General features: G+C 41.2%; 1 protein-coding gene across 4 annotated transcripts in view; it reads right to left on the bottom strand.

Moving 5' to 3' along the window:
• Positions 1–2,198: 2,198 nt before the first annotated feature.
• The window catches only part of MDFIC2 (MyoD family inhibitor domain containing 2), a 50,336-nt gene continuing 25,758 nt past the window's right edge, over positions 2,199–26,776 (bottom strand). For 2 of the 4 annotated variants that reach the window (XM_075432710.1, XM_075432711.1), the window contains exons 3-5: positions 16,091–16,159; positions 10,838–11,059; positions 2,199–6,273 (exon numbers count right to left, since the gene is read on the bottom strand). In XM_075432710.1, the coding sequence (XP_075288825.1) occupies positions 6,014–6,273; positions 10,838–11,059; positions 16,091–16,159 (551 nt within the window). In that variant the 3' untranslated portion in view covers positions 2,199–6,013. The remainder of the gene's footprint in view (positions 6,274–10,837; positions 11,060–16,090; positions 16,160–26,776) is intronic. The other 2 variants (XM_075432712.1, XM_075432713.1) reach the window with 2 other exon arrangements.

Below are 26,776 nucleotides of genomic sequence, written 5' to 3'. Positions count from 1 at the left end.
AGATTACCTGGACAGGAGAAAACTGTTCCAGGTAGCAATTAGAGATGATGAGCTAATAACAATTGCTATCAGTGACATTACCCAAAGCTACCCCATCTCTTTCTGCCTCTTCATCCTTTACCTATCTCTCTCTTTATGTATATACAGTAGACTTTGTTGGACACTGTACTATCCAAAAAACACTTCTTAGAGAGAGATTTTTCCGGCTCCATTTTTGATGAAAAGGCACCTGAAGTGCAGGGTGAGCTCTCCTGTGCCGAAAGACAACAGATTGGAAAACCTGTTCCTTTTATTTCAAGCAATTGGCTGTCCCATTTAACACCGACCTTCGGCACATTTTTCTTCAGCCTCCATATGCAGCAAAGACAAATTATGACACCCCATAAGTTTTTAGGAGCTAAAACCGCTGTTCTGGGGGCAGCAGTGCTGTTTCCCCAGCAGAAGAGTTTGTGTGTATGATCACTGTATCAAGTGATAAGGCACATTGACTCTCTGAGCGAATGAATAATGCAAATATACTATACTGCAATAAAGATGAACAAAGGGTGCCCCTGTAAATTAACTGCACACTTATTATTTACCTAGAACAAGTACACTATAAAATTGAGGTGCTAACACGATACTTCCATCATGTTTTTAAATGCTGTGTAAGATGGAACATGTTTGCCAGCATAAAACCAAATTTCTACTTTTGTTCTGCTTCTTCTGTCCCTGCCCTGTATGTTTTCTCAAATGGACATGTCACTTTGGCTGTATAATCTTATCATATTTAGATTTGATTTAAATCCTGCCTCTTCTCAGCTATGCATGCTAATGGAATCCCTCATGCTTTTTCTGCAGTTGATCTAATAATATTTTCTTCACTACTCTCTGGCATTATTTTTTACTTTGTAGGCATCATGGCAAAACTGGCAATATAAATTGAGTCTGCATTTTAATGATATTGATGATGATTTTCTTGTGTGCCTGTATAAGGTGGGGTTTTTTCTCTCTTTGTACCATGGTCATTTTAATATACTGTTGTGTGAGCAGGGGAATGACAGTTTCAGTTGCGAGATTCTCTAATAAGGAAGCATTTTCTAACATTACTTTGTCACTTAAAATGCTCTGCTCAGGCAGGCCATCAACACAATGTCCGTGCGTCATCTTCTTTTTTGCTTTTTATTTTATAAGCAAGATACCCTAGTAGCCTGTGACCTTGCCTGTTGGAAGTCCATGGTCCCTCTTCAATACACAGAGAATGGTGCCTCACCACCAGCAAGCACTAGGAGATGACAAGTCAGTGACTTTCGGCATTTTCTGGTTTGTAGATTTCTTAGATCCAATTTTTTTTATTTAGTGTCAATAGTGGTTTTTTTTTTTTTTCTGGGTACACCTAGAAATTATGTACAGTAACAACACCCATCTCTGTTTTATTTTATACTTGTGCCACCTCCATGATGACTTTACTGGGTGTAGGGGCAAGCGGCCCAACGGCTGTGTCACTTCAGGTAGATTTTTCTTTTATTTTAAAGGGGATCTAAGATATCAGCTGATACCTCAGGAGGTTGAAGCCCTCACAGAGGGAGCAGTTCATCATTGCTCTTTCTATTGTGCTTCAACTCTGACCAAGGAAGAACTAACTCTTCGGACAGAAAGTGCTCTGTTTACACTCAGATCTTGGCATTTTTCCAAATGGTACCAATTGTAAGCATGTTTTTCGTGATCTGGGCACACAGCAATTATGAAATGGCTTGCACTCACCAACTTATTTTGCGCAGGCCATGGAACGTGCATCAGGTGGCAACGATTCCCATGAGGTGCAATGTTAAGGAAATCTAGATTGTCACCAGCAGAGTAATGAATTCCATAGAATTGTTGCATTGTGCAATTATATAAAGTATGCTAAGAGAAAATGCACATTCTCAATAATTCCCTCCTTTTTTTTTTTTTAAACCACAGGAATGATAGATTATTAATCATGATTAATACTCAGTTACTGTGAATTATAGTGGAGCAGTGCCTGGAAATCCCAGTCTGCTTGGTAAACTTATTTTCTTGCATAATAGGAAACTTACCTTGCATTTAAGAGGCCTAAAATATAGCTTGACATAGATGAAGATTAAAGCAATGGTTCCACCCATTTAACGTAATTAAAAGAAAAATTTAATAGATGCATATGTTCTCCGTCCAACACTATTGAACATTTTTTGATATGGTGCAAGCATAACAATAGGAGAAATACAGTTGTGAACATCCTAATTGTTCCCGTATTTTGCTTTCTCCCTGAGAACTAAAGTCTTCTAGAGCTCAGCGGCAGCATTCAGCCTGAATCCTTACGCAGCACGGGAGTTAAGGCAGAGTTGTGTGTTGTCTTGACATTTGGAAGATGTTGGTCATTCTGGTTGTGATTGTTTAAGAGAGTATGAACAATCAAAGTGCTCTAGGAAGCAAAGGAAAGTCAAAGGAGCTAATATAATATATTCCATCCCTCTATTTGAATGCGTACATGGGCTAATTTTTGTAGCCTATGTCTAAAGCGACTCTGTGTGTGTGTGAACCTTAAGGCACCAGAACAACATTATGTTCAGTTGGAGAATTTCACTGCCTTTGAGATAACTGGTCTTTAACCTTTCGGAAGCATGCTGAGGCCTTTCACGTTCAGTACTCTGTGTGAGGGGTGCAGTCCAAAGTTCAGCAAACGACAATTTCTATTGTAAAGAGTTTGCATCCAGATCTGTATTGTGGCCTGTGAACACGGTGAAAGGAGGTGAAAAGACATTTTCCTCATAAGGATGAGACTGATGGGTCTTTTCCAAGAGAAAATCCTTAGAGATCATCCCATGGTCCCTTCCTGTAGATGGTAGCAACATGGCTCTTCGTTATTATCTCTGTCTCTCTCTTCCCCCAACCAATCTGTCAGAGCATTTATGGTGCTGAGGAGAGGCGTCGTGTCGGAGCTATGTTCCCATTTGCAAAATGGTAACTTCTATTTGTTGTTCTGAGGAGCTGGTTTCACACACTGCAGAGCTGATATCTCTCCGGGAGCACAGCTGAGTCCAACATGTTCAGAACAGCCATCCACCCAAATGCCTCCTACTCAAGCTCTCAGACCTTCCTTCCCAGTAAATAAAAAATACAGAGACAGCCTTGGATTGTTCCAAGTATTTCTGTTTCACTGGAATGTCTACCCATGTTCAGATCTGATAAATGGTATTTCTCTAGCCTAGGAAGTCAGTTTAGTGTGGGAATAGGACGGATCTCTCAAGAGGAAATACAGTTTCTGGAATAATTAATGGAAAAGTCTGACTGACTTTCCCTGGTGTCAATACATTAAAGGGTTCCAGCATGTCATGAAAATACATTGTTGCAATTAACAATTTTATGACAGAAACCAAAGTCATCATAAGCTGCTGCTTCTGTATGAAATAACTCATTTTTCAAGGTTTCACTGCTCATGTAGAAGGTCTCTAAAAATCTACTTCCTAAGACAGGAAACTGAGCAATGTGCTATTGTATACTTTAGGCCAAAAGATATTGCTGCATTATTTAAAACACCACCATTCACTACAAGAGCAGCTCTCAGTGTGTGATTCAATTCATATTGTTAGGACATCCTGTCTAGCCATGGCTATGGCCGTGACCATTGTAACTCTGTCTTTGACCTTGTCCATGTCCTGTAATAGACATGACCTCAGTTTGCCAACCTATGGATTACAACATGAAAAACAGCTCTTTCAAATAATGATTCCTAGGAAGAGACTTGAAAAAAAAAATTTGTGCTAGTAGTTCTTTATTCAGCTCCACAGCAGACATATGGAGACCTCATGTGCCATCGGTGACCCCAGTATGGTCAATGTGTATTACCTTGCAGGCTCAGAGGTGGAACTGGCTTTCAAGACAAGTTCCCAATCTCTGGGTACCTCACTGGCAGCATTATGGGGTGTGCAACCCTCTGGGTTCCTCTCTTGGGCTTCTTAGCCATTTCACATGAAATCTCCCCGTTTGGAAGGCAGCATGAAGAGCAAAGACTGACAGCATGCATCTCTATTGATACTTCTCTCAGAAGTGGTAAGTGGGGCAAGTTTTCTCCTTTTCTGACTCGTAAATGCTTTGGGTCAATGTCTTTATTCATACATGTCCACTTGACACTTTGATGAGGACAACCTATGGTAGAAAGCAGAACGATCCAAGCCTTTGTGTCCCAATACATTGCACTGAGAGTTTAGCTTTGAGGCTCAGTATTGGCAGATTTAAGACCAAAAATCTATGAGAGAGTGCAAACTGGAGCATTAAAACTCCGCATTGCCCCACCCAGGGTGTGCAAAACCAGTGCCTCCTGGACGGCAAGTGGTTAGTGCTTTTTGGGTTTGGGGCCAGGCCCAGCTGGCAGGCTAGGGCAGGTGTGGCAATTAAGGACTAATGACTTCATTGCTTTAGGTGGCTGCGACTCACAATGTGATGTTGCAATTAAAATAAGCAATCCTCTTTTACTGTCCACTGATGTCCTGGAAGGAGCACAGAAGCAAGGTATGCTGGGCTGCTCGCTGCATTTCTAAGATGTGTTGTTCTTAGGTCACCAGCTTTGTAAGATACCTGTACAAAGATTGGTAGCAATTCTACCTACCTCTTTATTGCTGGTTTATTTGAAAACATGAATTTTCCAGAAGTGAGGGGAAAAAAAAGAAAAGGAAGTTCACAAGAATTTTTGTTTCTGTTAAATATTGTGTGTCAGGACAGCAGATTTGAAATTCAGATTATTAAAGAAGTGGCTTCAGTGATATCAGCAATGTTGAGTATTCCAGCTTCTTGTCCAGGATTCATGTTTGGGATTCCCCAGGCACTTCTGCACTCAGGTCAGTGGGGTTTTGGGGAGAAATTTTAGTGCCTATAGAAAGCAAACACTGTCTTCGGTGTTAGCCTATAGATATCTAATGTGAGCAAGCAACTCTGTATTTTCCTCTGTGCTTAATACGCGCATTTTGCACCCTCAGGCAGCTGAATTTACGTGCTTTTGTTGTCATATGTGTAGGGTGCAATATGTATTTCCTTTTATTAATCAGACCTGCCATCAGAAAAGAGATAGAGGGAGCTTGAAAGCACAGGCAGGATAGATACTGTCATTTTGTAATCTTTTGTGCACAGGTGGAGATGCCTGTTTCCACTAGAACAGGTGGCAATATTCTGCTGCTTGCAGAAATCTTACAAATGAAAATCAGGCAGTGCAGTTACTGGCTAACCATGGGATAACTCTCCTCTGGAACTGTGCAGTCAATTCCCATTTAGGCTAATTACACTTAAGGAGCCCTTTCCTATAACTAATGAACAATAGGCATAACCTGTTATTACATAACCATAGGCACGCACATTAATACGCTGTCGAATTGCACTACCCTGTTAAAATGCTTCCTCCACAAAACTCACTGGAGATTTTTAGAGACATTTGCTGTAATTACCGCTAGCATGGTTTCTAATTCATTTAATTTTCTTTTCTACCTAAACTGAGCATATAAGTGTGTTTTAAGAGATTGAATAAATAAATTTTTAATTATAAAATGATGCTATATCATATATTATTAATAATAACCAACAATGTGTAATACATGTTTATGTATGAATCCATTAGGAAGATGAACGAATATATATCAGTCCTGAAATAATGTCCTAATTTATGCTATGTTTATGAATGGGGGAAATCCATGTTTAAAGCAATTAGAGGTTTATAAAAGCATCAGATAGATGGCAGAGGTAAAGCATCGAGCACACTTGGCACTTAGGAATTCTGTTGTCGTCTATGGCAAAGGAGAAGACCCTTTTTTGCCCTTTATTGGTTTCAGCAGTTCGTGAACTCATACCGCCAGAACGGTACAGATATACAGACCTCCAGGGTGGGAGCAGCGTGATGCACATAGTCCTGGTTGGCAAATACTCTGGTTATTATTGTTATCTTCAAAAAAAAAAATAAAAATTTCCTTGGTACTCTTGTCAGTTCATTTTCAGGTAGTTTTGAGGAATTTTGTCACTTCTTTTCCCATTAGCGATAGCAGACTTCAGAAATCTCCATGGCAAGTTCCAGGCATTCACCAGTCTCGTGGCAAGACTCAAAAAGGCTGCAATCAATGTCACAGTCACAGTTGCAGTCGTTGTTGGCGTGCTCTTCACTGGAGGTCTGGTAGTATCTATTGGATGGACAACAGGTATCTGTCAGCCAATGTTCACAGGTATCAGGCAGCATTATAAGAAAGTCCCAAAACTGGCAGAACAAGCAGGCCAGGATAAGTGTTGCGCATTCATCTAAGAAAAAGGAAAAGCAGCGAGACATAAGAAAAAGGCCGTGCTTTATTACCCAGGTTTAGGCTAGAGTGGCTGCACAGAAATGAGATGCAAGGCAGCACACAGAGTAGGCTAAAAATACAGTGATGATAACTACTTCCATAAAGTCAAATGAAAGGATTTATTTTCTATGTTGTTTGCTCTGGAAAAACAACAGCGGCATGAAAAAAATTTGAATGTCAATGTTCTGTGGCAGTGAAGTTCAGAGGAACAAGTACTCTGAACCAACTTTGCGATTGGGTTTAGTGATCTTAAATGCCTTTTCCAACCTAAATGATTTTATGATTCTCTATTCTTAAAGCGTTTGAGCTATAAATTTCAGCACAGGTGTGAACCTCATGCAGCGGGGATGCTCTGCTGGGGGGCTTGCAGTGTTGCGGGAGTTTGGAAGTGCTGTTGCTTTGGGATGCCACATGTCCTACCTGATCGACACACGTGACACACGTGGAGTTTATTTTCTTTTTCACAAGAGTTTGCAGTTAAGGATAAAAATCATCATGCTGCTTCTGCTATTTCTAGGAAAAAGGGGAAAAAATAACCGACAAAAAAAACCCCAAAAAACTTTCAGGGGCGTTTTTGCCTGCACGTGAAGAGTTCAGAACCGAATCCTTCTTATTTAAATGATCCTCTTCTGGGCTGTCAGTCTGTTAGTCTGACTCAGTCCTTGCTGGAAGTCATTGCGCAAGCACCCAAAGCTTTTGTGGAGAGTGGATCAGGCGCTCACACTCCCCAGGTCTAGTTCTTGCTTTCATACATGGTCAGTCTGGATGCATGGGATAGTGCATCCCTGGTTCATGAATTTGATATGGCATCTGGAAAATCTTCTGAGATGATCTTACGAGCAAGATCAAATCCACACACAGAGGGGGAATGAAGAGTACAGACTCACCTTCTGCTTATAGCTTTATTTCTAGAAGTTTTCCATTTCAGTAAAAATGTTTAAGGACAGCTAGGTTGCCTAACAAAAGACGGGGAGCAAAAGCCAGCCTGGAGAACAGTATTTACAGAGGACAGCGTGATGATGGGTTCTCAGCCCAGGGTCCTTCCACTTGACCACCAAAATGGGTTTCTCACCTTTTGATTCACAGACTTGTTAATTATTAAAAGGAGACAAAAGTTTGGAAGATAGTATCAGCTAGGCTGTGTGTCTGGAACCAGTGAATATCCCTGAAAACTTCACCACCATGACAAAACCCTCGCGTTATATTTGTTCCCCTCAAAAATCAACTCATTAACTACCCACCTCTCCAACCACAGCATCTGGGGAGGCTGCCTCCCAGTGCAGCAGGGCTCAGAGCAGGTGTGAGATTCTGACTGTGTGAATCCAGTTGGAGCGCAAAGACCCAGACCTTTCAATTTTATTTTTTTTTTCCCTCCTTGTTTTTGGAAAGGAAAAATGCCTTCAACAATATGAATGCCTTTTCATTGGTTCTTTCAGGAAAGCATATGGTTATAACCACATTTCTTGCCCTAGGATGACTAACTGTGAACTCATTCAACTGCATTGGTTCTGTTGTGGCATTTTCTATCTCACGTAACATAAAGTTCACTGCCAGGAAGTTTCCAGAATTATGCTCTTTTTTTTTTTCTTTCTTTTTAAGAAAGCTTTCTTGATAGAAAAACAAAATTAAAAAAATTCCAGCTTCTTTATAAAAAAAAAAAAAGCTGTTAAAGGAGGTAGCAAAAATAAATAGCATGTGATTGAACTTCTTTCTAAGTACCGTATCATCACCAATGTTATCAATTTTAATACTTATTTAAATATGTCAAGATCTATTTAAGTTCAGACAAGCACAACTAACTTCTAAGTCAGTTCTGTAGAATAAGAATGACTAGATTTCGGTGATACTTAGTAAATTCATGCTTATATTTTTTTCTAACTAAATGAACTGAAATAATTATAAAATTGAAACGTTTTATAAGGTGACACCACTGCATTTAATTGTATGAAATTTACAGTGTAGAAAATGTAATCATTTTATCCAGTAGTCCATGGTGTAATTAAGACTATTCTTTTTAGATATCTCATGTTTATGAAATTTCCTTCCTATACATAGATATGAGAGATGAAATTCAAAATTAAATATCAATTGAGGATCTTTCAAATTTTTTTTTCTCTCCAAAGATCTGTTTTCTAATAACAGTTTTTTTCCCTAAATGTGTTAACCATAATGGTGCTTATGTAATCTGGAAAAAATAGATATGATTCTTAGGGCTTCATCCAGGAAAGAGAGCACACAAAAAGCACAAGATTTTAATAATAAAGTAATGTTTAAGCACAGAGTCTGTGATGTGCAGTAAAGATGCTTTTAAATTCCCATCAGAGCACACACCATGAACTGTGATAATGGATGTAACACATTTCGAAAAATCTGCATGTGTGAGGCTTTTTTGTCCTGTTTTAAGTGGCGTAATGTATATAAATAATAGATATTAGCAATTAAACATCCATTCCTATGCATTCATTTATATATTTGAAAATAAATTAGCCACCAACTGCATAAAAGAAGATGCAATCTCCTGTTTGCTCCTCTGTTTTCCCTGCTGTTTGCCAAACGGCATTACTGCATTTATCTCAGTGAGAACAACGACCTTGGCTCTCATTCTCTACATTAGTAAATTAATTACCACAAAAGAAGAAATTCCAATAATTTTGCTAGCCTGCCTCATCTCTAAATTTTCCTGCTTTTGTCTGGTGGCTGTCAGCTCACCCTCTGCTCACCCAGATGATGCTCTGAAGGAACCTGGTCCAAAGTTCACTGAGGCCACGACAGCCACCCTTGGTGAGAACCATGAGCTTTGGAACTGCTCCTCTCTGAGTGCAGGGAACAAAATAATTGCAAATTTCCTCACCTATCGCTCTGCCTTCAGAGGTTGTCCATGCACCAACAAACAGGATTTGGTCTTGTGTGTGGAATAAGCAGTAACTTGTCAGAGTAGAATGAGCAGAGTACACAGTCACAACCACAAATCTGGCTTCCTTTGGTTTTCTTGGCTTCTATCCAGACTTTAACATTATTAATTGCGCACAGATTGGGGTTTTTTTGTAAATTTCCTTCACTTTTAGCTTTTTTAAGGAGTATGAAATCTGTTATTTGCATCACATGGTACACACCTGTGTGCCAGTAATGGCTGAGGGACCTGATCGGATAGTCAGTAAACTCAGAAAACAGTAAGTGTCTGGACTAAAGGACAAGTCCCCTAAACAAATATATACTTCAGATCCTTCACTAAAATTAAATGTATTCTAGTACATGTATCAGAGACATTCCTTTTATTACAGAATTAGTGGTACAGCGGAAATGGTAATGGTTCCTGGAGAGTATGGAGGTTTATTGTGTTGATCTGTATTTAGAAGTTCTTAATTCCGGGACTGTTAAGTCACATGCGAGAGATCCCAGCTCCATTGCATGTAACACACTAATCCATTATTGCAAAAGGCACACATAAGAAACTTCAAAAACACTTCACAGTAGAATATTTTTCACAGCTCCTGGAATAACCATGAATAGCTGGTTCTCAGCATAATTCCGCTAAAATCAGGGGTGTTACATGATTTAGATTAGCAGGAGTCATGCCTCTTTGTCTGTAATGAGTGTTCACAACTCCTTCTATTCTTTAACTCTTGGTGGTACTACTGCCTTGGAAACTCTTCTAAAAAATAATGCAGGTATTCAGCTCTAACTTCTCCTTTTACACAATAAAACAGATCAGCTCCTTTTCTGAAAAGGTAAGAAAGCTCTGATCATTAGCCCCAGAGCAAGTTATGTTCTAGCAATGTTCATTTGCAAAAAGACACTTGAACTATTGGGCTTCTGCGGCAATTTCAGTTTGTAACTACATTTCATAGCGCTTTGTTTTCAAATATGCGTTTTCAAAACGCAGAGCGTACTGAACGAACCAGAAGTTCTATCTATGTCGATCCATCTGGCCTGGTCATCAGAGACATCAGGGCAGAGTGTGAAGAGAGCTCCTCACCCTGATCCATGAGAGTTTTGAAGTGTTGGGCAGCAGAGGGAAGGTTTGGTGATGGGTCAGCAGAATGGCTTGGCTGGATGTAATGGTCCATGCAACAACTGCATATACAAGATCTTAGAAGTAACGTGGAGACCACCAAACACAGCATCTGTTCTGCAGCCACAGGAGCTGCTGCAATACCAAAGGCAAAAGCAACAGTCTTTGCTACTGGGGAGGAGTGGGTCCTTGTGGGATGCTCTGTTTCTCTGATACCGACACTAGTACCTCTGTGCAAACACTCATTGCAAAAGTACAAATGCTCTGTTGCACAGTAAGCTCTAAGCTCCTTTTCTATGACTTTAATATCACTGACAATTTAAGATCGTCTCCTACAGATTCTTGTCTATCACCGAAATGTCTGCAGGGCAACTTCATGCTGCTTTTGGCTATGTTCTTGAACCTCCTGGTCAGCATGTAAGCATTTATTTCAAGTTAGATACACACACTGCTCTTGCAATGGGCATTATTTAGAAATCAGCTTAAGTGTGATCTGTTTTATAAAACATACCGTCACTGTCTCTCTGATGTACTGATGCGTCATCTTCAATGTAAGTGAATTCTCTGCATTTCTCCAGGGAAGCAATAGATGATCGGCTCGCATCTGACAATTTCTTCTCATTTTTGGTACCCTTTGATGAAGTGTCTGTGATGCTGAATTCTGCGACAGAACTCATAACAATATCTCTCTTAGGCTTTTCATCTGTATGTTTTTCATTTGTAAGCTGGTTATCTGGTGGGATTAGGAAAAGAAGAGGCTTGTTTGTGATACTAAGACAAAGATCTGAAAGAATAACATATCCAGAATTTCTAAGCCTACAGTTGTTTACTTCTAAGGCCTAACCCTACTTACCTAAAGATTTCAGTCTCTTTATGCAAGTAAAGCTTATTCATAGTACAAGTATCTATGAACTTGCATTCTAAGGTTTTCTCTTAAACCCAGTGGACTTGGAGTGTCTTTAATTAATTCTCTCTATTAGTATAAGTAATAATTCACTTCCACCAGGTGGGATCAGGTTAGGAGAGAGAACAGAACTATTGCCTCAGTCGACACCTATTTCAAGTGTTATATCCTAACTTCAACTTGTGATACAAAAGAAGGCAAAACAATTATCTTGTTATTTTTCAACAGAGGCTCTGTTTCTCTAAATTTACAGCCAACAATGTGTGTGCGGGTGATACCTAAATGCAGATGTGCCAGCTCTCCATGGCTCATAATCTTGTAGCAAAGAAAGCCAGATGGTCTCTGTTTAACATCCAGATTCTTTATTTCATAACTTCATCCACGCTTGTGTTGTTGGCCTGGAAGTCAACTAGACGATGGGATACTTCACATGCTGTCAGCGTGCCAGAGAGATAGCTCAAAAAACAGAGGGAGAGCTTAATTTTAAGTCCCAACTAGGGGAAAGGTTAAGAAGAGTTCTGAGCTCAATTTATTCTTGAAGAACTTCTCAGGCACAGATAAACATGGGCTGATATATAGTTTCACTTACTCTCTGAAGTGATCAAGAGGCAGAGAAACACAGTCATTCTCTCTGTGGCTGGGATGATAAAACCTCATCAGTTCTTATCTACAGCTGATTAACTCCTGCACCTCACATCAAGCACAGTCTCACTTCTTATCTTACTTAAATCTTGTGATGTGCTTGTGCTTGAGCCATATACAGAAAATCAATGTTTACAAACACCTCAGTTTTGCAAACATTATTTTCTGAGAGGGACAGTAAGTGCTCTAACGCAGTTCGCACTCAGCTGCAAGGAGCCAGAAGAGAGACCCTGCATATGTCTTATTTTTCAGGTACCTTTGACCCCTGACGTATATTTAAGAAAAGGTTGATAGAGAGTGAAACCTTTACGAGACTGCAGTTGTGTCCCATAGTATCCTTGTATCTAAAAGGAGGAAATGTGGGTGGGCTGGGTGATACTCAAAGTAGGTGAAAAACCACTGGGACCATCGGGCTTGAAGTGGGGGAAGCAAGGATTTGAGGTCTGACTGGTATCTGAAGCAAGTCCAGTGAAGGCCAATGAGGTGGTGAGGGGTCTGGAGCATCTGATGTAAGAGGAGAGGCTGAGGGACCTAGGCTTGCCTGGCCGGGAGAAGAGAAGGTAAAGAGTGCTAGATGCTGTTTTCTACTTCACAGCCAGCATAATGGAGAAGCCAGACCCCCAGCTCCTCCTAGCAGTGCACAGAAGTGAAAGGACAAGAGGCCACTGTCACGAGCTGCGGCAAGGGCAATTGGGTTTGCATATGGGACAAATTCTTCATCATGGGAGGTGTCCAGTGCTGGAGCAGCCCCCGGTGAGGGTGGGGAAGTGTGGAGAGCTCAGCTGGGTACAAACCCCAGCAACCTGCTCTTACTGCAGAGTTAGTCCTGGTTTGAGGCAAAGGCCAGATGAGGTAACTTCTAGAAGTCCCTTCCAGGCTTAATTTTTCTATGATTTCTATGATTCTGTTTACTTACAGAATGAGTGAACAATTCATTTAAATTTTTGCTCATAGTCAGATTTCATGATGTTTTAGATCATCTGAGTGTGGTGAAATATGTAGAAGCACAAAAGCTGGGTAGAGGCTAACAGAGTAAGACCCTGGGAGAGAACAGGAAGAAATACTAAGCTACCATTTTCATTTTAACTTTAAATCATTGCTTTGAAAATGTGCGTTGGCTTGTGTTTTGACTTGATTTTGAACTTGTAATAATGACAAAGTCTACTATGATGGAAATGTGGATTTTCCCTGTCCTGGAGAGTTTACAGATTTGCCTTAGGCAGGGAGCGACTGGTGGGATAGAGAGAAGTGGAAGGAAGGAGACAGTAAGAGAGCAGTGGCACCGAGTGTCAGAAACCTATAACTGTCAGGCTCTGTGAGCGTTAGGAGGAAGGAAAGCCACAGGCAAGACTTGCAAAGGGCAGGAGAGGCAATGGCTCTTCTGGGTGTGAACCAGCAGTGCAAGGCACAGTGGTGCTCACCTGCAGTCTGTACAATTGGTCAAAAGAAACCAGCGTCCTGGGCAAAGCACATCTGATTTTGCCCATCTGTAATAATTTGTCAGTGGTTTTCCCCCCAGAATAAGTAACTAAAGTTTTTTTTTCCCTCTTTGACTTCTTGGTCAGCCTCTTGAGTTCAAAATGTGAAAATTCATGCATTTTGGATATACTCATGTGTACAGTAACCACTGTTTTCCAGTGTGTATAAATCAATGACATACCACAATTTTTTCCTGCACTTTCATTCAGTATTATAATGTCTCTAGGAAAATTTGTGCTAATTGAAGTAGCAGAGCTCTGGAGGAAGCGATGTCCCACTTATACATTGGATTTATTGGATAATACTTGATTTCTGAGTCCAAAAGACACATGCCCCACCTGTTCTTCAGGTGCAAGCCAAACAAATGGATTTTGTTTGTCCGGGCTGAGAGCTACACACAGGCTGAGCTGTTGAATACGCTCAGACTGAAAGGTCTAGGTAAGAATGACCATTTCTATCATTTGCCACTTTCAAAATTGGTCCAAAAGTCTAAACCGGGTGTATTTTATATCTCACTGTATCTGTTGAGTTCCCCATTTCTACAACAATACAATGGCTCACAGAATGCATTTAAGCATTCAACAAATGAGACTGAAAAAAATGAGACGGAAGTAATCTTTAAATGCCAGACTAACATTTACTGTATCCACCGACTTCTACTATTCATGCTTCGAGTCAATTTTTATTCTTGAAGTGCTGTTGAAGAGAAATCAAAACCAGAAATAGAAAGGCATAGACATAACCTGAATTTTTCAGTACAGCACCATCAAACAAAAGGGTAACAAAAGCTGTCATTCAAGGACTCTTCTGTTTGTTAAAGCATACTACATCTTTGAAAATACAGTACATTTTAGTGTCAGACTCTTAGCTTGAAAAGCTCCCTTTAAGTAATGTTATACTTGTCTTGTACAGCTCGATCAAGTCTTCATGCAATCACCATAACAAGCAACTTGCTATGACAAGCGAGATCCTTGCTTCCAGAGTACAGTGCAATAGAGGCTAAAGCGGTGTACAATTATAGGTCTCCATTTCATTTTTATGCAATTACCTTCAGTTCAGCTGCGGGTCCATCTACATTATGTCTTTTATCAATTTAATGTTTGCACAAAGTGTCTAAAGAAATAAAGATTATGCTACACCAGCATAAAAAAAAAAGGGGTTAGCTTTTTTTTCTTACAGTTTGTTACTGCATGAAACAGTAGTAGGTTGAGAGACTGGAACAAATAAGTGGACCAAATAGGCTTTAAAAATATATTATGTACAACTAATACTATTTATGATTACTGCTAAATGAGAATGCAAAAAAAATACTGTAAATAGAGATGGGCAGAGGGCAAACTTTGTTACTGTCTTTTAAGAGACCATGCTCAGTATTAGATATCCACAAATGTCTGTGTTTTTAACGTGTAGAAATCATCCACTAAAGTGAATTAAAAGAGAAATATAAGTGTATCATGATGAAGAAATCTCTCATTATTCAGTGTTAGACTGTTAGGCAGAGGCAGCCAGAGATAAACCCCCACAATGTGCCGTTTTTAAACTGTATCGTGAAGTAGCAACTTTCTTCCTCATGTGGGGAAGCTGGAGCTTGCCTTGACTATTGTAGTAGAAGACTAGGATCATTCACCCGTGTTTATATTAAAGATAGAGCCAGTCTCAATACTCACATGAAATTTCTATTTTTTTTTTTAAGTTGGGTGATTCAGGTGGCTGACTACGGTGTCTAAATTCATGAAAGCACAAAGTAAATCACTCACTTTCCACTGATGCCAGCCACAGACCCCTCTGGTTAATAGCAAGGAGCAGTGATACCATGACTGATATTTACTGTAAGCCACCTGACCTCTATTTCTTGTCCTTGGCTTGGGCACAAAACAGGGTCTTGCAGCCCTGGAGAACAGAAGTCTGGAGTATCCTAGCACGGTTTTCAAATTAGCTTTTATATAGCGGCACATGATGGCTCTGAGTCTGTTTTTGGCAAGGGGCAGGGGGATAAGAGGTGTTCTATTCCGCTGGACGGGAACTGCAGCAATATGGATAATGCTGAAGAGCTGTTTGGAGCAACTGCTCAGTGCAAGTTGCCTCTGAAAGAGGAGGAGAACTGATCTATCTCCCTACGTAGGGCTCGTACGCATCTTACGAGCAAAAGACAAGGGAGCCTGTGGCTCTAGTCGCTGGTGGCATTTGTTCCCAGTCCATCCTGGCAGTGGCCCTTTGCCTCACACCCCTGTGGCAAGGAGTCCCAAGGGTTAACGGTGAACTGTGTGGAAAACTCTAGCAGTTTAGGACACATAACTTCTTCATTTCATCATGAGGGATCTTCATATATCTGTGCAGTGAAAGCACCAAAGGAATGCCTGGCTGATCTCCGATTATCCCATGCACTACTGTTGCCACCTGTCTATTTAATATATCACATGCTCATCACTGAAAGAGCTGTGTGCCATGTCCATTCAGTCCTGAGATGAAGCAGGCAGAGCTACCTCCGATCTGAAGGATGATAACTTGTAAGTATAAAGGCTTGAACTAAACTAATTTGGTTTGAAAAGACTCAAAGTAAAACGAAACCCAAACCGCAAGTGTCAATGGCCATGTTTCAAGAAAGAAAAAGTAAAAAGAAAAACACAATACTTTTTTTTTGCTAATCTAAAGGATATAACTTATCTGCCAGCAGCAATGGGAGGGGATGCCGGGGGTATCTCTGCATGGTGTGACACATGCATGGGGCCAGCAGCTTACCTGGATGGTCCCCGCTTCTCGGAGTCACCCCAGGGAGCGCTGGGAGAGGCAGGGAGCTGGTGCAGCTGTCTTGGTGGAAGAATAAAACAACATTTCAGAGGGACACTGTAAATAAATGCGGTTTGGCACATGTATCCCCCCCCAGCCACTAGTGACAGTCATTGACTTCACGAGTTGTTGCTTTGGGGGCAAACAGAAGCAAGTGGGCTTCTTTGCAGTGGGAGGTTACATGGGATTGTGCACTGTTTCTGCTACCCTCTGTCTCATGTCTGGAAAGGAAGCCAAAAAAAGAATAAATTGCTAAGAGAGAAATTTTCATCTGGGAAGAAGGGAAGAGGATCACTGGCAAACACAGAAGTTCCTGTTTTCGGGTAGGTGCAGAAAATTTCAGGGCTGAGAGGTCTGCGATGAGACGTGGGGGATCATCCATGCCCAAACACCCCAGAAACCTTAGATGAGGTTCCCGAATCATCAGTAAAGGAGGACAGAGGAAATTGCAGCCCAGGCTTCAACCTCCATGGCTTAGCTGTCCTGGTGGACAAGATGCCCAAGGTCCTTGTGGTGGCAAGCTCAGGTTCCCACACGGGTATTGAGCTCCTCCACCTCTGCTGTGCTTGCCAGGCCACCCACCCCCTGCACAGGGCTTGGAGCCTTAAATCTTTGTTCCTTCTCTCTCCCAGAGTCAGGGAGGCAAAGTAAGAAGTGAGGGTGTGAGACTGACCACACAGTGAGTGCAGCAGATGAAGCAAACTCCATGGGAACTGCTCGCATCCATTTAGGAGAGGCCAGAGGGAGAGCAGGCATCACAGCCGACCCAAGCAAGCTGCTCTAGACTAATATATCATAGTCCTTTCATAGTTTCATGCCCTTTACATTTTCTGAGCTTGGGCATAAGGATACAGGGGATTTAGAGACTGTTTATTTTTGTCGTAGGGAACCAGGAAATAGTACACAAGGCTATAAATATATTTTGGGCTTCATATGACATCACGGACCTGTGCAAATGTTTCTCCTCTGATTTATGATGATGGACTGGTAGTTCACAGGAGCTTTGGGTTTACTTTTTTTTGCTGTTGCAGTAACAAAGCTAATGGTGCAATCCCTGGGGGAGGTATTTTATCAATAGTGAATTTTTGACCTCATTGCATACATTTTAACTTTATGAATTAGTGACCCAGCTGACTGTAAAGGCTTCTATAGGCTTATTATAAATCTATCACAGGACTGGGAAAAAATTTTGGCCCAGCTCCTAAACTGTGACAGGCATGTGTTGATGGACTGCATAGCAAGCACTTCCACTAATATTTCTCACTAATTATACCGTATATTTAAAAAAAATGAATGAAGCCAATGTTTATATGCAGCTTTAACTGTGTTTGATGTAAGAAAGCAACAGAATCCCTAATAAATTTTCACCTTCAATGTTTCTATTCATTATATTTTTTACCATGATGAATGAAGCTAGAACTGGGAGGGAGGGGGATTCATCTTGAAATCTGTTCAGTGAATGACTGAATTTACTTCTTTACTTCCCTTCCGCAACTTGCGCTGAGGAAGGAGGGAACAGATGGACACAGGAAGAAGAGGGAGGCGAGTGCGGAACGAAGGAGATGGGTGAGGAACAGATGGAGTTGGGGGAACGTGAAGAGGAGAGTCAGCAAGGATGGTATGAAAGTTTTCCACTTGACCTTGTGTTGAAGTGAAGATCTGTGTACACCATGGGGCAGCTAGACTTTGCTTTAGGATGCATCATTATTTCTCTCTGTGGCACCTATACCTAAAGCCTTGTGGGCCATCCCAACAGTCCAGTCCACCTCAGGGCATCTGCAGAACCAGAAACTAGGTTTTCTTGATTGGCTGGCTGCTGCAGAAGGGCATCTTCAATGTGTTCAAGCCCTGTTGGTAGTGGCAGGGGAGAAATGAATGCAAACACGGTACCCAAAATGGGTTGGGATGTGGCAAGTCTCCCAGGCACCTCAGCCAACCCAGAAACTGGAGCTTATGACTCTGAAGAGGTATCCTATGCCCCGTTTGTTAGGATCCAATGGCCAAAATACTCAGTGATTTATGATTTTACCTGCTTTAAGTAAGATATTTGAGATGGCCTGATTTTTTAGAATATGCTGAGAGTCTGCGCTTTGAGATGTATTGAATTATATAGCCCAAATCACTAGTAAGTCCTGGAAAATCATGATTATATTCTTAATTCTATTAAATTGCCTGCATATAGTCCATTGGTTCTGGCTTTGCTAGTTGAGAAATGGAAGAGGTGAAAGTCAAATATTGGCCATGTGTGTCATTGCCTTTGAAGAAAATGGGAGCCATGTGCACACACCTAACAGCAAAGTTTGGCCCCAGCTATGATTTCACAGCTGGACCCTAACTTCAGGAATGCCAAAGCACTAAATGACTCCATTGGAGTAATCTGATCAATGCTGTATTTTCACTGTGGATTTAAATGGCATACACAGCAAGAGCAGAGTTTGTTTTCATCTCTCTCAAAATCATTTTTCTCTGCAGTTTTAATAGCATAAATATGAAGTTCTGCTCTCATCACACAAATAAGTGAAATGGCAGAAAATGTATGTCAAATAAAATGCACAACATTATGTCCTTTATACTTTTTGGAGGCTGTTTAAGAAAATGGCTTCATTAATTTTGACTGAATAAAAGGTTCCTTTAAAGGATTTCAGTAGGTGACATGAAAAATGTTAATACAAATGATCAAGACAATGGAGGTTAAAACTGTTTTGAAAATATGTTTCTTTTATAGATCTCAGCTGTTGGAAGAGTTAGAGAATAAATATACGGTAGTGCTGACATTCAGTGCTGTTTCATCTTACCAAAAGAGTTTTTAATAAAGAAAATTCTTTTCAAGGAATGCTTTCTGCAGCCAGTCTTCAAAAAGAGGTTTTCCCCCCTCCTAGTTCAATAAAATTAAAGTAATTTATGTCATGTTGATATGTCGATATGTTTTTCAATAAACTTTTTCACAGAGATTTTTTTAAAATTCTCTTCACTTTAAAAATTATAATTATATATCTTCCTCCCACTTTGAAAATGGCACAAGGTGCTCATTTGCAGAGTTCTACTGTTCAAATCTTCACTGAGAATAGAAATGTCATGACTCAGTTAACAATGATTTATTATTCACATTGATCTTTTTTTATAGTGTTCTTTATCTCAAAAACATTGTAAAGCAGATATCTTCCTCCCACTCTTTTGTTCATTTGCAAATTTTTATTATTCTAGTTTAAAAAAGCAATGGAGTGTCAAGAGTCAGTGTATATTGTTTATGTTCTTTTTTGCTTTAAAATTACTTTTAACTATAAAAAGTAAGATGTACAGCAGGAAAAAAAAAGCTGGATTTAAGGATGCTTAAAAAAGAATTGAAGGGATCAGTGTGAATTTTATGTTGTTCACTTGCATTTCAGAGTTGTAACAGACTTTGCAAGAAGGGGGACCAAACGTTTTATGAAAAGGTTTTTATGTGCTAATTCAGAAGTCCCTATTGCATCAGAATTCATCATCCACATTAGACACTGAGCATAATTCATGCTCTCAACGAACGCAATAGCAAAATTCACAATTACTTTTGTAGTATGTTCGCTGGATGGTTTTCAGGTGCCCAGAGCTGTGTGCTCTCCATCGTTCTGAGTCAGAGCTTGGCGCCAGGTCCTCAGGCGCCCTCGGCTGATAAGCACCAAGATAAATCACCGGATTTTTGCAGGAACTTCACAGCTTTGGAATCAAGTGTTAACTGCAGCAGAAACACAACCTTTGCTGGTCAACAGACATTGCAATCTCTGAAATCCATGGGCCAGGGTGCAGGACACAGCTGTGCATCCACCAGGAGAGCCGTGCCAAATACCCCGGGGTTATTTTCTAGACTGGATCTTCTAAATTCTCTTTCAACCACTGTTTTCTTTCCTACCAACTTTTTATTTAGGTCTATATTTATGTTCTAGCTGTTGTGACTTTATGAAATGGCCTCCATGAAATACATCCATTATAGTAATTGGGGTTAGTCCAGAGAGCAGCAGGATCTTGTGGAATTTCACGTACTGCTTGCTGATAGGTAATTTTTGTTTCTTTTGCCTGTTTTTAATTGATTTCCTCCAGTTTAAGATCAGAGCATCCTGGCAACCTATAGTTACCCCAAGAGCTCTTGATAGAGATCATCCTCTCTGGGAGTCTCTGAGAAGGGGTGGCTATTTCTGAAGTTGAATTTCAGCCCCAGATTGGATTTTTGATCTTGTAGGTGGTGTGGCAGCTCTATCACATGAAACAGCCTTAAAAAGCTTTGTAAAGAAAAATGAAGTTTTCTTTCCATATTCTTTTGTTTCTTTCTTTCTGTTTCAACGCTGCACTCTCCTGAAATTTTGTTGAAAGGGATTATTAAACAAACTTGGAGCAAGTAAATCTCAAACTGAACCCACACTGAAAACATGAGGCAAGTGGAGGGCTAAGCATCTATTTGTTTTTATTAATGATGTCAGTAGGTCACTTCAGCAAGCATAGGGCCCCGTCAGTCCCTGTCCCCTCCCTGGGCTGCAGGGATTTGGGATGCCCAGCCACAGGCAGAGTCCCGAGGCTGCCCTGCTGATGGGGCTGCATGGACACCCTGCACCAGGTCCTGGGGCAGGTCCACCTCTGAGCTCATGGGCAGCTGCTTGTCGTATTGCAAGGATAACCCCAAACTCTCAAATTCTCTTTATTCTTCACTGCAGAGTGTGAAGCCGGAGATTTTGATGCATTATTTTATCCAAATTGGTCATGTTGTTTTCAAATTAAAGAAAAAACAAACATCATCAGTATTACTATTATTACAGTCCTTGCCTCAACAGCACTGCTGCATTAGCGTAATTTTCCTTCCTTCCTCTCATGGTTAATTACTCATTGCCTCAATGAGGGGAAGACTGTCTACCAATATGATCAAGTTTCAGAAACAAAATCCTAACCAGAATGGAGTAGCCAGAAGTGGTCAGGGCTTTATTTAATGCACTGGCACAGTAACTAAATGCAGGTCTCACCCATGGACATTCTTGTGTAATTGCTCACTGTTTAGTTTGGGAAATTTATAGGTAATGTAAAAGAGAAAATACTGAATTTATTACAAAAGATTTTTTTTCCATGTCAAAATCAGTGTCACTAAATTTGGAAAGCACTTAAAATTCCCAGTTCTATTTTTGGCAAGAACTATCTGTTGAAAACTGAAAATATCAAAGGGATCTCTAGGCAGAATTTGTGAACTTTCCAATGAAAATGCAGCACAGTGTCTTCCTTTCATGTCCCAAGGTCTCTGGCAACAGTGCTACTTTCTGAATGACACTGAAGTTATGTGCCAAGAGTTTATTCCCAAAGTAGGTATTACACATGGTTATGGTCACAAAGATATCCCTGCACAGCATTAATGCGAGAGGAGCCCTGAGGCTGTCAGCATTTTGATTTGGTGGGGGGAAACACCATCAAAACCACATATATTCTTAAAATATATCCAAACAGTTTAAATGCTGTCAAATAGAGCTGCAAATCACAGAAGATGCAGCATTTCTCATACGCAGTCCTTAAAGTTCTACTCATTGTAAATTGGCATGTGATAATATATAGCCACAAAAAAAAAAGCCTTGTAATAAGTTATAAAAGCTTTTCTTTGATTTAAGTGCAACGATGAGTGGTAATCTGTGACGGTCTTATGTCTTTTAGAGGGTTTCCTAGCAAACACTTCCGTTTTTGTCTCTCTTGTCTATCTGCATGCCATACTGGAACACAACTGGGGGGTGAACTCGTCCACTACAACAAATATTATTAGTCTTACTACCAACTGAGCACCTCCCTGGGTGCTGCTGAGCAGCCTTTGCTGGACCCTGCTGGAAAACTACTTCTTCAGTTCTGCAAGGGCCTGATCCAATACCAACAGATGTCAGTGGAAAGACTTCCAGGGAGCTCAGCAGGTCAGGCTCCAAACCAGCCTCCAATATGGTAGCCTTCGCCAGGTTTCTTTGCTCCTTTCAGAAAGAGTTGTAGGCAAAGCTATTGGCAATATCTGAAGCAGAAGGTGTCTCATGGTATACATCTTTTCACAAAACATTTTTTTCCTAGGGGACACCAAAGATGCAGAACATTTACTCTGGGGGCACACAGGTGACATCCACTGTTTCCTAAATACGTAGTAAGTACTTTTAGGACAGTCGAGTCTTATCGGCTCTGGTAAAGGCACACATGGTAACTGTTCTGCTCACTGTATTAAATACACTTCTCCTGCTGTTCAGTGGAAGGATGTGTTTAAACTCGCAGTCTATCACTATTCCTGGATAGTGTGGGAGAGTCCAGGAACACTCAAGATGTCTTTTCCTGTGTATATTAACTTCTTCAGAACAGAGCAGTGTTCTTAGAAAACATGAATCTTATGGCAGAAGAAAGTTTCCTTCATGACTGTGCCACAAAGGTTTCCAAACAGCTGCTTGTTCATTCGGGTGCATGAAATATTAGGTTCAGCCTGCTCAGAAGCACAAACACGTAATTCCTTCTCACTGCGGCACCTTCACTGTGGTCATTTCCACTTAGCTTTGTAATGTTGGCAAGTGCAGTGCTAGCACAATGTCTTCATTGTAGGAGCTTTCAGAGGAGAACTGCAGAGCTCCTGCAACCTGGGTGGAATGCCAGCCGCTCCCCAACACTGGCTGTTTCTCCTGCTTTGCAAGGAGCTGCACTCCCAAGGAGTTTTGCTGGTGTCCGATGTGAGCAGAGAACACCAGAGGTTTCAGGTGTTGCTAGGTCAGCACACTCCTGCTGCTCTGTGGACCACGCACAAGGATCAAAAGGTTAGTTGAGCGACCTTCAGTGCACTGAGCTCGCTGAAACCCCGGGAGCAGCCCACCTTGTCCCTCTCCCTCGGGGCTGCCGGACATGGGGACGGGTGAGAACTCAACCCTCTCCTCCACCCTTCCTCACACCAAAACATTCACTGAAGCTTTCGCTCAAGGCTCAGGTGGACAACCCCTTCCAAGCAAGGAGGTCATAGCCCAGGCCCTGAGAGGAAAAAGTGGGTGTCAGTGAAATGGAAGAGGGGTCACTGTTCTAACACTGAGATTAGGCAGAACCTAACCCCCATTAATCCTTCAGAGCGGGGCCTCTGGTTTGTTCCTTTTTTCATCTATTCTGTAGTCAATGCAAGTACATTTTTTCTGTCACTATACTGCTATTGTTAACAACTATAAATGTATTAAAAACACAGGGGCATTTTAGTATGTGTATTGTGCATAAGAAATATTGTTACATGACAAGCTCCAATTGGCAAGTGAAAAGAGGTTTTATTGAAGGAAATAGCAGTAGCAAACAGTGAACTATGCAGAATAATGGTAATTGTTCCTTTAACATTGGCAGCACACGTTCACTTAATATGACTACTCCTCTGTCTCTGCCTCATCCAGACCCAGAGGACCTGTTAGACAAGCAGGCAGCCACCTCTCTCTGGGATCAAGCTGTCAATGCAAACTTGCTTTCTTTCTTTTTCTCCGAGCTAAGCTATACCCCCAGAGCTCCCGAAGCTTTTCCTGAGTGAAAGCTTTAAAAAAGCTCCATTCTAAATTACATCACACGGGCTGTTCTCTTCAGACTGACAGAACAAAAGGGGGGGGGGGGGGGGGCAATGCCAAAAGTACCATCTGAATGACTTCTGAGTTGCACAGAATGATTTACCTCCTCATGCTCTATCAGAGCCGACTAACGTTGTCTTGACCTTGACTACTGAAGCCCCAACAGTGTCCTCTAACTGGCAGAGAAAGTTTGCATCGCTTGTGTTTGCAATACAGACAAATACAGAGCCGTTGGGTGCAGGCTTTTTGCTTGCAACAACAGGGCCTTGGGTGCCCCATTAAGAAAGGTCCTAATGAGAGCTTGGTGCTGTCTAAATTTTTTTAGACAACATGTTCTCTGACACAACCAGGTCATTGTTACTGGAAGAGCAAGCTTGTGGGTGCTGCACAGCCTGGTGTGCTCACCCTCTAATCAGCAACACCCCAATCAATGGTCATGGTGAGGACTGCTGAGGGCCACTGCCAAACTTTGGGAGGTCTCTCAGATTGGCTTCAGCTGGGACTCTTCAATTATAAGTCATCAGCAGAAGTAAAGGGTGCAGATGAGCATTGCCCCCTTCTGTGGCTGAGTAGGAAGCAGATAAATTGGCATATCTCTCCCTCCTAAAAGCTTTCAGGTGGTACCTATTGGTTTGAGAACCCTCACTTGGGAAAACATCGTAACTTTGGAAGGAAGGAGGCCATGGGCTTTCTTCCTTCTTCAGCAGATAAAGGTAAGAAGAACAGAGTAGAATCTTCCCTCTTCTCCAGGTAAGGTCTGGAATCAGCAGCCCTTGTAAGGTGGTTAGGTGTCAGTTTGGGGGTTGCCTAAACCCAAAGTAATCCACTGAGATCCTGCAAACTGAAACAAGCAGGTTTTGTGTGGCTCGTAGGTGGACCCTTTTGGGGTTCTTACTCAATTTTCATAAGAAAATGGTTGAGGTTAAGAGCTTGTTATCCTCATACTGAAAAGCTTGGAGACTTAGCCCACTGCACAGCATTTCTATGCTGCTTCTGCTGTTTTGAGTGAATCTTAAATTGTTTAAGTCACTAATTTAAACAATAGTTTCACGTTAACGATGGGCTGAAATCTGAAACAGATGATGAGTCAATATTAAGGCAAAAATGGTCCTTGTGTTCCTTGTGGGATTAGAATAATTGAGCTTGTTTTCTTGCATGAAAGAGGCCATTTCAGTAGTTGCAAAGATTTGGTGCTGTGCCCTATGCACTGTGGGGAGAAGGAGCTGAGAAGGTAGGGAGAATTACCTGAGTCTCCAAGTGGCTGTAGGATGGGGCTGTCTAGGTCTGAAAAATATGAATGGCAGAGGAAGGAAAAGCTCTTCAGCTGGTGAGGTGGCTTTGTTATCTCACATAGGCACCAGCATTTTGTGAACTGTTCAAACTGTGTTGTTATCAGGTGAAAGAGAAAAGTCAAGCTACAGGGGCTGGAGGCTTAATTCTCTAATTGATTTAACAAATATGAAAAAAAAAAAAAGCTTTTAATAGAAGGTGGGAAGTGCCTCTTCCTCTTAAGGATCCAGTGTCCTTTGGCCTCTCACTGAGATGTTCCCCTCTCCCCTGGGGATACAGTGAGTTTTCACATGGTCAGAACAACTTGTCTTACCCACAGGAGCAGAGTTTCCCCGAGGACCCTGGCTCACTAACGCAGCATTCCCCTCTGAGTTTCTGAGTGAGTAAAGTTTACGGGTTTTTTTGCTATGTCTTTTTGGTGGTTCATGTCTGAGCTGTCTTTACACACGTGATCAGGGAAACAGCTCTGCCTTGATCCATAAGGGACCATCCTAATGCCCTTTAAAGCTGATGGAAATGTTTGACTTCAGGGCATACTATATCAGGTCTTGTATCTGCTTCTTACACCAGATCGTGAAAATCTTAATTAGGAAAAAAACTTCATTAAAATGATTGCGACTGAGGAAAACACTGGTAATGAACCTGAATACAGACCTTATCACTGCGTGCTTCATCACGTCCCTGTTCCTACCAATGGTAGAGAATGAAGATGCTGGACTTTCAGTTTTTGAAGCTAGCAGAATAAATTATGAAGTGTAACTACAGTAATACATGCAGTCTAGTTTTTTGAGCGGTGGTTTTATGATACGGTGGTACTTCAGGTTTAGCTCACCCCTTTATTTTTCTGTTTCAGCATGGCAATGCTTCCTACGCTTTGAGGTATATTAGGGTTTTGCACTGCCTTTCAACCTCGTGGTACCCGAGTATCTCAAAATCAATAATGATGGCAAAGCAGAAATCTTTGTGGTATTTGTAGCACTATACATTTCTCCTCTGTTTGGAGGGGAAGGCATAGGTCTTATCTAAATTACTGAATACCTGGGTGACATTGTGATCCCACTGGATGTGGGATTTTGTGCAGCACAGGTCACTCTGCGTTTTTTTGGTGGATCTCGATCAGAATGTATGTTGTGAGAAATACTAGTCTACGTGGTAAATCTCAACTTGTGCTTGTAATAGTGACAACCAGAAGCTTGCTTGCTTATAAAATTTTGTAAATATGACCTGGAAATCTTTCTCCGACAACAGACAGGATACCGTGGTTCTATTTCCAGGCCCTTGATTCAAGCATAGCTGGCCTTTCAGCAGAACAGTAGCGAAGCCCCTCATGGCATGGGTACAAGCGTGCTTATAGGCAAAGTCTTGTGAGTCTCCGACACTGTGCCACAAGCAAGACCTGGAGTCCCTGGGGAACTGTGTGGCTGAGAAGAGATTAACTTGCTTATGTCACCATGCAGAGTACTCTACTCTCCACTCCTACCCTGCAGTGATTCACATCTTGTATTGCTCTGCTTGGTTTGTCACTAGCTACTTGCTTTGGGGACATACATAGTGAATTACTTGCTCTCATCTGGACCAAACTCCTGAAAGTTTACTTAGAAATCTGTAGATAACTTTTCTACTTTTTCTTCTAGAAGTATGTGTAAGCCAAACTTCATGCTCTTTGAGATTTACTAAAACAGAGAACAGAACCATATGCCTTTCTGTGCATTTGTTCCACACCATAATTCTTCTGGGAAGTGTGATTTGTTTTAGTCTTTCCATAACAAATGACAATGGTTAAGGTTGCATCTCTGCC

The sequence above is a fragment of the Opisthocomus hoazin genome, chromosome 11, assembly GCF_030867145.1.
Source record: "Opisthocomus hoazin isolate bOpiHoa1 chromosome 11, bOpiHoa1.hap1, whole genome shotgun sequence".
Taxonomy (NCBI): Eukaryota; Metazoa; Chordata; class Aves; order Opisthocomiformes; family Opisthocomidae; genus Opisthocomus; species Opisthocomus hoazin.
Note: the sequence above shows the minus strand (reverse complement) of the source record. Positions and strands in the feature narration are given on the sequence as shown.